Source organism: Nestor notabilis, unplaced genomic scaffold (genome assembly GCF_000696875.1).
Source record: "Nestor notabilis isolate BGI_N333 unplaced genomic scaffold, ASM69687v1 scaffold630, whole genome shotgun sequence".
Lineage (NCBI taxonomy): Eukaryota > Metazoa > Chordata > Aves > Psittaciformes > Psittacidae > Nestor > Nestor notabilis.
In genome coordinates, this window is record NW_009911333.1 from 75,236 (window position 1) to 88,069 (window position 12,834).

Sequence of the window (12,834 nt, forward strand, 5' to 3'; positions counted from 1 at the left end):
ATGTGAATAAGAAGTATTGCAAATAGTATTCTTATTGTTGGAATAATCACTTCCCATGCACACCATAAAGGTTTTCCAAAAATCAGATTAATTAGAAGCCATTGAGTCTCTTATGCCATCTCAGCTTTCTCTGAGACTTCTGGCTTAGCCTCTGTCAGAGAGAGGAAACAAGAGGAGATGAGCTGATAGTCTCATCCATTAGAGCAGTTCTCATGTCCTTCCTTCCAGGTCTGACTGCCTCCCTGTTCCCAGGTGGACCAGTCTGCATCCTGCATTCCCAGCACTGCAGTGCTTGGAGACTATCACTGGGAAACACAAAAAAGGAACACTTTACAGGGACAGAAACCAGGAGGAATGTATGTGTGGTATTTGCATGTGCCAGCTCTTATAAGTACATTGCAGTTCAGTGAACTTTGGTGGAACTGTAGAGTCAGGATAAACAAAAAAACTCCAGACTTGCCCAGATGATTTTGTCTGAGAAAAAGTGTGGAGTAGATCAGAATGCACTGACAAAATACTGATTTCATATGTATCTCTTCTTCTGTTTTCTTCTAGAAAAAGTAAGCATACTGTCAACCTTTATAGCACCCTTCAAGTACTTGAGTCCTGGCGCAACCACCATGGAGGATGAAGACAATTTAAGTAAGAAGTCTTTTTTCTCTATAGACAGATGAAAAAAAAAAAAGAAAACCCCCTAAAAAACCACAATCCACCCTACCAGAAATCAAATCTAATTGAGAAGAGATGGTTAACCAGGCTTATATAAACTATATGTAACCCCAGAACTAGCCACTGAATTCTCTTGGGCCCTTACACCTGGACAAAGTCACTAACACTCCCTGAACCTGTGACTGCAGAGCCGGAGGAAAGTGCTGCTGGGTTAAAGGAGCACTGAAGTCCCCAAAATGCCAACAAGTCTGGGAGTGTGCAGTTAGGACTGAATAACCCCCAGTAAGCTCTCTCATTTATCACCCAGAAGCAATTACTGGGTGTTACCCAGCCCTGCTTATTGTGATGCATCCTGGAACAGTTAAAAAATGGAGGGAAGCTTTCTGAACCAAATGAGCAACTCTGAGTTTTAGTATCACCTACCAGATGGGTTTCCGTTCCAGCCACACACACATTGACATGTTGCCCTATCAGAGCCAGTTGGTGGGAGGAATGTTTGGTTGTTTATTTTTCCCCTGACATTGCTAATCTTCCTTGGTTTAATCATGGTGGGGCACCAAGGAGAATAGCTGTTGAAGGAGTGAAGGAGCACAGCCCTCTATTTTCTGCCGCTGAGTATCACTTGGACATCACACCTTTCTGCTGCATAGGCTTTTTGCAGTTCTAAGCAAAGGCAAAAAAATCCTGAAAACTCATCAAAATTGGTCCCAAGGAGGCTACATTTTCAGGAAGAGATATAAGAAGTACACACAGGAAACATATTATGCACATGATGAGCTTATGCAGGCACCTCCTGCGTAATGTTTCCCAAAAGTGTTACTTAGTTATTTTTAGGTAATGTAGGAAGTTTGTACAAGCCAAACACTGTAACACCATTTTCTCATTGCTACTGTAATGCCAAGACTGCTTCGTGCCTGCGCAAGCTTTAAAATAGCTCACATAGACGGGGTTACACTATGTTTTCTGAAAGAGGAATAGCAAATTTCACTGTTCTTGAGGTCATCCTGCCTAGTCCTCTCTTGGGTCAAACATACACTCCAGTAACAAAGCAGCAATTTGTTTCTTGGCACATACAACAGATTTTAGGTGTTACTATAAGAATCTTTAAAAATAAAAATAAAAATTCATTTAAAAGCAGCCATATTTCAGTGTTCACTTGTAGTATAGTGGTATAAATCCCACTAATGTCTACAGCACACATGCACCTGTGTAGTAATTTGGCATTTTAAAGAGCTTCAGTGATTTGCTCTTGAACAAGCAGGAACCTCCTTCTGTGTTAACAGTTTAACAAGATCCTAAGAGAATGCTGGCCAGGCAGAGAAGTGATTTGCTTATCCCTGTAGTTTTCAGCTCACTGAGCATCCTGTGAGAGTACCCCTACCCAGACTGTTCTGTATCAATAGGCAGAGTCTTACTAGCTGAAATGGATACGGATCCTGTTTCACATTCCTTTAGCCATTCTTCACAAAGGGACCCATGCCAGGTTAACTACATATGCATTTTTGGCTGGTGATTATTAGCATATAGACCCTGTTATTGTGGTTTATGATCCATAAAAAATACATCAAAGGCACTATGCACGTTTGGAATGGAATTTTGGGTAATCACCATTGTCTGATGAAGACTTGATCTTGAACATGCGAGATAAAGGACCACCATATTCATTGCCAGAAGTCAGTTGTAGCTGAGAATGTGAGAAATGTCACAAAGGATTAGAAACAGGAAGTTTAGCTCTGTACAGTTTTCGACATTTGCTGTTAGCGATGCGTTGAGAAAAAGGACATTTAAATGGGGGTCCTCCCCATGGTGTATCTTTCTAGCACCCAGCAAAAAATTTACTCAGGTAGAGTTTGCACCTGGATCTTCCTATTTCTTAGACATCAACAGACCTGTCTAGTCATCTCTGAAGCCCATTGATACTTCTGATCTCACCAACAGCCAGGAACAGGGAGTGATTTAGTGTGCTGTCAAAAAGTTCACCCTTTTATTGCTTCAAGCCTGCTGTCTCTAGTGCTTGGATTGCATGGAACTGAATAATCATTCCTTGTTCACTGCCTGCTTGCCTGCCTTTTGTGATGTTACAGACCTCTGCCTGTCCCTGATCATTAATCGTTCCATCCACACTATACCTGCCAGACTATCACTAGACAGAGATAGTTGCAAATCTGGGGGTTCCCTCTAGCGGGAGTGTATGATTCATGGGGATCTCATTATGCAGTGTTGCCATATGTACAGACTTGGTGCAGAACCATTCTGCAAATGAATACCTCTCCCCAGGGTCTGCACAGGGAGCTGATGGTGATGGTCGCCAACATACATATTTCAGCCACTGCAACAGTCTTATAGGATGAAGCCCAGCCCCAGATTCAGTGTATTGAAGCATGTTCAGTTGTGAGCATATTGGTCAAATTCCTTCTCAGGCATCATGGGGTCTCAGAGCTTTTGATTGCACAGTGTAATACAGCAGGGACGCTGCCTCTAAGAAGACAGTGGCTATCCCCTTCCAGCAGTCAGATCTGCAAGCAATCCCCCCCAGAATCAGACCCCCTGTTTTGGTTTGAAAACTATGTCTGTTGTATCATTTGGATTGTTCCCATTCCTAAAGCCAAGCTATAGTCTGGTCCTGATTCAGGGAGGCATGTACTTAGATCTGTTTCTGCCATGGGCTGCCCATGGATTTTGCTGCATGCACTTATTTGCTAACTTGAACAGAGAGCGTCGGAGTCTGAGTATTACCTAAGTCAGATCATTAGGTCATTTGAATAACTCCCCTAATTGGTAATAGCTGTACTAGATGTGCATGGATTTCACAGTTATTTCAAATAATAAGGTGGGCAAAGTAGAGTATCTTCTTTCTGGAACAGCTAGAGGCAACAGAAATCACCTTTCACAAATTTTCAGTCTTCAGTCTGTAAATAAAAAGTCCTGTACTTTTTTTGCACTGGTAATGCTTCCCTTCACAGTGTGGTGTTACAAACCAATAAAGTCTAACAATACTGTTTTAAACAGCCTGAACCCTTTGAGCTGGTGGGGAGGGCTCAGCAGCAACAGAGAGATCATGGCAGGTTTACCTTAAGCAGACTTCTTTCATGAAGGTTTATAATACATATCTGTGTGGTTTCGTGTGAGAAAGAAAGGATTGATTTTTTTGCTAGCTACCAGTTTATTATTCTAAAGTCAAGAATACAACCTAAAAATCCCACCAGAAGTTTCCAATCCTCCATTGTGGATTCAGAAAGTGCATGAAAATACCATCTTGACTGCAAGAGGAGACTGCCCTACATTGCATTTAATGTAATAGCTGACCTTGGACAAAAGTGCCATGGATCTGGCTCCTGGGTTCATACCTATCGCTTCTGATTTAAAATTTTTCACTTTCAAGTTTGCCAGGAATTATGGAGGTCAATCCTTTCAACCTCTGCAGTCAAGGTGATACAGATGGACAGCAAAAATATACTCCACATAAGCAGGTCAAACAGGGGTTAGCTATTAAAACACAGAAAAATAAAAATTAAGTCCTACGTGTATTGTTGAAAGTGTGTTGGTAGCAATCTTGTGTTTACTAAAAACTTCTAAAGACAGCAGCTTCCTGTGTCAGAGCTGTCAGTTGAGCCACAAGTTTTCGTACTACAGAGATTGCAAATCCTTTCTTTCAGTATCACAGCTTTCCAATAATGTACTGCCACTTGTAATTCAATAGTAAAGATGCCAGCCAAAATTGTGATGCCACCTACCACCTCTCCTTTCCCATCCTCTCTGGAAGTTGGCTTGGCAGCAGAATAACCTTCAACAGGAACAATATTATCTCTTCAAATGTAGCGTGGAGTATCGGATGGCTAGTTTTGCAAAGCCCTTATGACCCAGAGACATAGGCAGTGTCATTATTAGTGATGCATTATAGTTCTGAAAAGCTCTTGACAATGCAGACTCTCAGGTTAACTCTACTGTGCATAATGACCAAACGGAGAAAAACATGAAAGAGCAGACAGAAAATTGAGGAATAGTGCATAAATAAATATGTTTCACTAACTGCTTTCCTCTCTCCTATTCAATCACTGTAATAAAAACAAGATTGCAATGTCTCCTCTTTGTTGTGAAACTGCAAAAATCAGTGAATAAAGTTACCTGAGGAGATATTACAGTGCAGAGGTGTGGGGCTTTTTTAGAAATCTTATGCAATAAATTAGAAACTATTGCCAAAAAAATACAATATTTTTCTTTCTCTTTTTTTTTTATTTTATTTTTAAACTCCCTCCCCTTACAATTTTATTATTCTCCCATCTTTCATCATAGGAGAACCATATTTTATTATATCCTCCCCCCTCCCCCCCATGTAGACAATGTGTTTTGGGAACTCAAGAGGGAAGACATTATGAGAGATAACAGGACTGAAAATGATCCACAGTTTTGCATTTTCCCAGTGCGCATCCTCCAACTTACCCCTTTCCTTTTAGTGCTCTTCATTTCTAAAATTGCTTGTGATTGTTCTATTACAGCTTCTTACAGTATTTATCTTACATGGTTTGGTGTCATTTGCCTGCTTTGTCTGATTTTCACAATAGAAGTACATGTGCCACCATTAGAGAGGTAATCTTATGTCTGCTACATGGAGGTCTCATAAAAGACACATTTCAAAGACCTCCTATTTCAAAGATACCTGAAAGTATAAGGTAATTTCACATTGTCCAGTGGCTGCCAGGTATCTATCACACAAGTCCATCAGGCTCCCAGGCTTTCTGCAGCACTCACTGAATTTAGACTGCCTCTGATTTACATGCCATGATGACTTCTGGCCCATTGCAGCTCTCACTGGGATCTGTGGAGAACTGAACTATTTCCTGGTGTTTCAGGATCAGGTGCTTCAGAAATCTGGTTGATTGTAAGGATATTTGCATGGATTTCCCTTACTGTGAGTAGGCCAAAACATACCATTAATATAGGCATGTTACCATCCCACATGCCCAATATTGTCCACATATCCTCTGTGCCTGATCTCTAGCAGTTTTACACTTGCACCTCTGTATTTTTTTCACTACACCAATGCAAACTCCCTGCTGGCCAAAACTTGGACTAGACAATTTCATAGACAGAGTTTAAGACAAACAAGTAATGTTTACTTTATGTTGCTGTAGTTTTAGTTAACCACTTTTAGTGAGGGTGATTAAGGTAAGCTGGTAAGGTCACACATTTATGTTCACAAATCCGTGGTTCTCTGACTATGAAAGAAAAAATAGCTGGAATAAAACAATATGAATTATAAATACAAATAACCCCTTGAGTTTTCCTATTCAGTGGTGCATAATCAATACAAATTCTTTTCAAACCTAAGTATTGTGAGAAGCAAGAGCTATCTTTCTTTTCATGCTTCCTGACTACAATATCATTATGTACCATAATTGGCTCTGTAAAAACCTATTAGGTAAGATGAGCAAGAAGGTGTGAAATACAGAACCAATCCTGCTTCCTGTTAAAAGTATGTCTGAGTCAAATTATTTCACCTTTATTTAAAAAAATGCACACAACTAAAGAGGTATATTCTGACTGGGATGGAAACAGGAGAAAGGGTCAGAGTGGCAAATGGCTGGCGAAAGCCACTGCCAGGCTAAATAGAGGAAAGTTAAAGTTGGCATCTCCTTCCCCCTCTGATCAGAGTTTCCATAAATAGAGGTGTGAACTCAATGAGAAAGGACCATATAATCCTTGTGTCTTAGTTAACCTGACCTTTCAAATGTCTTATTTCCAGAGAGGCTGGTTTAAAGATGCCATATTTTATACAGCTGAATGTCATATGATGAAAGTTTTCTTTTTCAGTTATGCATTTCTTTTTCTTCCCTTCCTCACCTGTCTTCATTCTCTCCCCTTAACTTCAGAAACTAAAAATTAACTACTCGTTAAGACCTTAATTTGTCAGTTCGTGTTCTGCCTCAGCAAAGCACCACAGCACGGAGATCTGCAAGTAACTTTGGTGAGACAGAGACGCAGGCTGGAAGCTCAGTGTGTGCTGAAGTGTTTTCAGGAAAGGGAGCCTAAACACCCAGTCCTGCAAATGGGCCCACACACATGCAATCGAGCCATGATTTTTGCTCGTATCTCATCAGTGAGCTGCTTTCTGTGGAACAACTTTCATGAGTGCAGACTTACTGCTTTGATGGAAAAGTCTTTTGGTATTTAATATGAGTGCAACTCATCAGGATATGAAGGAGGTTTTTAATTATGATGGTTGGTTCTACATAATTCTCTGGAGGCTCCTGTGCTCCTGCCAGCCCAGCCTAATATGTGGCTTCAGCAAAGACACACCATTCCAGCAGAAGCTCCTCGAGGCATAGACAGTAGCTTACCCCTTACATCCTAGCAGACAGCTTGTACATCAGGGTATAGAGGAAACCAAATACAGCTCTGGCCCCACATAAAGTGGGAGGGCCATTCTCTAAGGACCACAGTGACCTTCTCTGTGCTTGGGACTCAGGGAGACTGCACAGGTGGCAGGCTTGCATCTGACATTAACAAACCACAGGATAGTCTCCATGCTCAGTGCTGGTCGGAATACGGCAGGCAGCCAGACAGTGCGCTGCTCAGAAAGGGATCAGGTGCATCACTCCAGGGATGAGCTGCTTCACAGGTTAGTTACACTCATGTGTACTTCCTCGACTAGTCTCTGCCCCAAGGTACACACATGAGGACTGGAGGTTGTATCAGAGATGCAGTACATTTAAACAAACTCATCAGAAATGACAGATATGTTACAGGATGCTTATTTAGACAGCAGAACATTTTCTGTCTCATTCAGGACATCAGTGAGATGACTCTCTGTTGTCAGTCACACCTCTACTGTAGCAGAGAGCATTGCCTTATAGCATGGGTGTTGCACAAGCATAGTTCACAGCAGCGTGTGATTCGTTGGCTCAACAACAATGGAGTGCTTTCTCAGTGGCTCCCCACTGTTATTTCATTCCCTTCCTGGCCCTCCTGGCAGTTACTCTCTTCCATTTCTTTTCTTTGACATAGGTCATTCCCTACATCAGTAACCAGTCCCACCATGATGTACTGGCTTTTCCTAGTCTCATTTGGATTTATCTAGAATTTCTGCAATATTAGTTGTTGCTGATGCAGGAGCTAAGAGTATCTGCAATTGAATTTGAAAGACACTCACTTAATAAACTAGAATCTAAGTCCAGACCATATTATTGTTTCAAATGTTAGGAAGTCAGATTATTTCTTAGACTCTATTCATGATGTTAGCAATATAAGAGCCTATGCTGTGAGTAGAGCCAGTCAATGTATTTGTTGCAAATAGATTATTCAATGCATTTATCCATTTTTCTCTTTGTGAATCATTTGTGAATAATTTCTGACTTCTAATAATGTGTTCATAACCATTCACCCACATGGATTATAGAACAAATCTCAGCCTAGGGGAACTTTGTAAACTATTCATTTTTTACTAGTAATTATCCAGTGTGAATGCAGTAGTTCATTTAAGTCACATGGCATCAGTTATGCTTCATCTTTGAATGATGTCATCTTTTTTTTTAAAGCAGGAGGATAGTGAATAATACAAATAGAACTTAAGGGATAAGTAAACATTCAGGACATGCAGAAAATCTGTGCTATAAATAATAAATCAACCATTATACAGATATGTGAGGAAAAAAACCCTAAAAGGGATGGGCAAAGATATGTCATTAACTTTTGGGGGGGGGGAGCTATTCTGCCAGCCTTAGGCATAATGTCAGCTACTATGATGATAACTGTAATGAGAGGTTATTTCTTTCTTTACTGACAGGTACCAGCAGTGCAGAAGTAAAGGAAAACAGAAACATTGGCAACCTGGAGGATCATCCAGTATCATCTAATGAGAGGGCAAGAGGGGGAACACCTAGCAGTAAGAGAAAAAGACCCTTAGAGGAAGGCAATAATGGCCATTTCTGCAAACTCCAGCTCATCTGGAAGAAAGTTTCGTGGTCAGTGACGCCAAAGAATGCTCTGGTTCAGCTACATGAACTGAAACCAGGTTTACAATATAAAATGGTTTCCCAAACAGGTCCAGTGCATGCTCCAGTCTTTGCTGTTGCTGTGGAAGTAAATGGACTTACATTTGAAGGCACAGGGCCCACAAAAAAGAAAGCTAAAATGCGTGCTGCAGAGCTAGCTCTGAAGTCATTTGTTCAGTTCCCCAACGCCTGTCAAGCTCACTTTGCTATGGGGAACTGCATCAACCCATCCACAGACTTTACTTCTGATCAGGCAGACTTTCCAGATACTCTGTTCAAGGAGTTTGAACCATCTACACACAGCGAGGACTTTTCAGTCTATAACCCCGTTAATAACGAATTGCTTTCCACTGCTTATCGACACGGGCGCTTACTCTGCCATACGCTGGACTTAATGGGCCACGGTAAGCAAAACAAGCACAGGATGGCATCCAAAGCAGAGAGCGAGAAGAACCCAGTGGTGCTACTAAATGAGCTGCGGTCGGGCCTGCGGTATGTCTGCCTGTCGGAGACAGTGGAGAAGCAGCACATCAAGAGTTTTGTGATGGCAGTACGAGTGGACGGGAGAACATTTGAAGGCTCAGGACGTAGCAAGAAGCTGGCCAAGGGTCAAGCAGCGCAGGCAGCCCTGCAGGCCCTCTTTAACATTCGGCTGCCCAGCCACATTCCCAGCAGGATTAAATGTCACCATTTGCCACAGGTGAGAACTCCTGGTTAGCCACGACCATGCTGGAGTAGCTCTTTGATGAATGGCATTAGCATTGGTGTAGCTGTTTTCTACCAGGTGGTTCCTCTGATGTTACAGCAATTGCCATGCCACAAAATAGCTATTTTCTCATGCAAAGAGCCAGATGCCACCAGCAAAACCATATCCTGAGGTCATTGGGTACAATTTACAGCCCTTTCTGTAGGAGGCATAAGTGGAAGGTAATTGTAGAAGGAAATGCCAATGTTTCAGCTTGCTAGAGAGAATGATAACACTGACACAAGCAGAAAACCCAGGTCATTCTGCGGTACTGCATCTTTCTTGACAGAAAGGAGTCCATAAATGAAGGGATGCCCCATATCCTCCTTTTAGAGTTATTTTTTAATGAGGAAAGTGCCATTCAGAGGAGACAGCAGTGACAAGGAATGTGCCTGTGTCGAAGCAGTCTCCAGACAATTCTGCCACCAGAAAAGTTAAGGATTTTTGTTTATTATAGCCTCACCTTTTTGGGCTGGGTTTTGGTCTGTTTGTTTCCAAGTATGCCTCCAACAGCACAGGATTTTTAGTGAAAGCCCTGAATTTTCCCTAGAACAAATGAAGAGATTACCTCTGTATTCATAGAGAAAATATAGATCTGAGGTACATACTTAGCACATCAAAATTTCGTAGTTGGTGATATGCCAAAGGCTATCTTAGCATTACTCAGACTCGTGTCAATTTTCTAAGTTCAAAGGAAGCCAGGATTTGCAGACATTGGGAGACATTACATGGTTTCAAGTAATTTCTTGATTTGTTTGCACTATAATAAAAGGTTTGATCCACCAGAACCAGGAGGTGATCTACCGCTACAAAGCTCCCTTTATGAAGGGAGCTGTTAACATCCAGGATTTAATGCAAAGCACTGGGAGCACTAAGAATCATTCTGCTGCTGGCTTGCTGTGAGACCCCAGGCAAGCCATTTAAACCAAATATGCCTGTAATAAAAATGATGGTATTATATAAAAGAACACTTTGAGATCCTTAAGTAGTGTGTAAATGCAAATTATTAGTAGCACTTCTCATTAACATTAGTAAAGATGTCCATTAGCTGTTCAAGGAGTTTGGTAAAGGAGGAATCTTTAAGTGACATGATTGCCTGCAGGACACAAGAATTATATTTGGTGACCTACAAGTTTCCTTCCTATGTTTCCAAAAAGGAAACATGAGAAATGTAAGAAATTCTAAAATAAATCATAATCCTCCACCTCTTCCATTTAATTCTGGTTTGTAACCTCCATGAAGCAGGGGGACAATAGCATACTTCAGTAATAGAAGTGATCTTCACAGAGCACTTTGCAGGCATTTTGGAAGCCTCGGCCAACCTGGCAATTCCATCCTCTCCAGTATGGGTAGTTTTAAATGAGAAATGTATGCTGTTTCCTGATCAAATTAATTCTGGTAAAAAGTAGTTTGTTTTGATGAACAACGTCTATCCTTGCCATGGAAACCTAGCACTTGGCTATAAAGAGGAATCTCTAGTCCTGTCCTGCTGGCTGCTTTGCTGCCCCTAGTGAACTTTGCTGGGCGGATCAGGAGGTAAATACCATCTACTCATTGACTGATGGTTTGCCATGTTCTGAAACTGCACCACAAGAATCATTGCCTCAGTTCCTGAGCTCTCTGAAATATTTATTCCCTGGTTGTTTGGCTTCACAATCATCTTCTGCTTGAATATCACATCTTACCTGGGCCCCCAACTGTTCACTAGGCAACACATTCTTCAGTGTATATTCTCTTTTTAATGGTCTTTTCACTTTTCTGACACAAAACCTGAGTTTGTGTTACTCACTTAAGTCATAACCCAACTTCCACTAAAACCAACAAGACATATGTCCACTGACTTCAGCTGGGCTATAGCTTAAGCATTAAATCCAGAAACATCTTTACTTGTTCTCTACATTATGCATTATCTCATGAAGTGACAGTCTTTGTTCACTGCTTCAGCTGGCCCATCGGGCTTGTTTGGTCAGCCAAAGCAGTGGTAGCTGTACTGGGGAGAGTGTAGTTCTCGTTGAGCTGTGGTCAGAGTCAGCTTCTCCAAAAGTTGTTTCAGCAACTTGTCTTCCTGATCTTCTGCGAACCATGTTTTCAAGGACACATTTCAAGTTAAGTTTTCAAAGCTATTCCTAATTTGTAGGCACAGCTTGGTTTGTGTCCAGAAGTGTTTAAAAGCAGGAGAGAACCCTGAAGCCCAAACAACTTAGGCATAGAATTTAAAATAAAGGAGGGGGATGTTGTGTGCTTGTGAGTTCTTCACAGAATGAGTAAGTATTATCCTATCCAACCATTCACCCTTCTCATGTGCTTCGTTAGGATATCAGATAGCTAAGTTATTGATAGCAGGGACAGGCAAGCAAGATCAGGTGTAACAGTTTCACTTATATCTTGAGTATTTTGTAGAATCCAGGAATATGTTTATCTCTGTGGTTGCACTTTACAAAAAGTATTTCAAACTTTGCATGTCTCTGTTCCTATTCCCCTTGCTGTTATCAGTGGTATTAGGACTGGAAAAGGAAAAAGCCAAAAACCTTGTAATACTGGTAGTCAATTTGTGCTGAATTTTTGGATTTCACAATGGCCAGGAAAGTGTCAAAAAAGTTCAGATGTCCTTATGAGCTGTGCCTTCTGACCATTGACATTTCTGCCTTTCTCATCAGGGCTCCCAGGCATCCCTCTGCCTGGGCCTCAAGCGTACCCTTGGTCTGAGAGCCACTTTTCCTGCTGCCCAAGGGAAATTCAATGTAAAACGTCAAAAAAAGGCACCATATCCTCCAGTCTGAGCAAGTTACAATACTGGTGCTTTCTTAAAAGAACATAGCTATCCCTCTGATTTTCTTCCCTGTGATTGTTCCACAGTGCATTTGGGCTGACTGCAAAGTTATACCCCAAAAATAAACAAAAGTGTATCACATCTTACACCAGGAAAAAAATAGAATCTCATAATTTAAAGCCAAAATAATTGAGGTTGTGTCTTCTTTACCACGATCACCAGCTGTTCTATGACACTGAAGTGTAAGCTTCAATAATACTATTGATGGTCTGAGGCTGGGCACACCATGTTGATCAGAGTAGACAAGACATGAGCCTACAGATCTACTAAACTAATGGCAGAAATAAAGTGAGTCAGGAGAATGGACATTACAACACATCACTGTGCGCCTTCTCACTAAATATTGCTCCTTGTTTCCTAGCATACTTGGTCCATCAAATAATAAGCAATTTCTTCAATTACCAGCTTTTATGGAAGTCTAATGAATGTTTCTGCCCACCTTGGGAGCAATGTCTCCTATATTCCAAAATAGGAGACAACATCAAAGAGTGCTGACCTAACCAGCCCTAATGAGTCCACAGTAGTAGAAATAAATCTACACACTCCCAGGCTTTCCAAGTGCATTATGCTCATTTCAGGACATGAAGGTGACCTCTGAC

The 12,834-nt window shown here is 41.3% G+C and overlaps 1 protein-coding gene across 1 annotated transcript in view; it reads left to right on the forward strand.

The window, feature by feature from the left end:
• Nucleotides 1-555: 555 nt before the first annotated feature.
• The window catches only part of ADARB2 (adenosine deaminase, RNA-specific, B2 (non-functional)), a gene marked incomplete at its 5' end in the record, with an annotated part of 106,483 nt that continues 94,204 nt past the window's right edge, over nucleotides 556-12,834 (forward strand). The window contains 2 exons of the mRNA XM_010014088.1: nucleotides 556-642; nucleotides 8,453-9,360. Of these exons, the coding sequence (XP_010012390.1) occupies nucleotides 556-642; nucleotides 8,453-9,360 (995 nt within the window). The remainder of the gene's footprint in view (nucleotides 643-8,452; nucleotides 9,361-12,834) is intronic.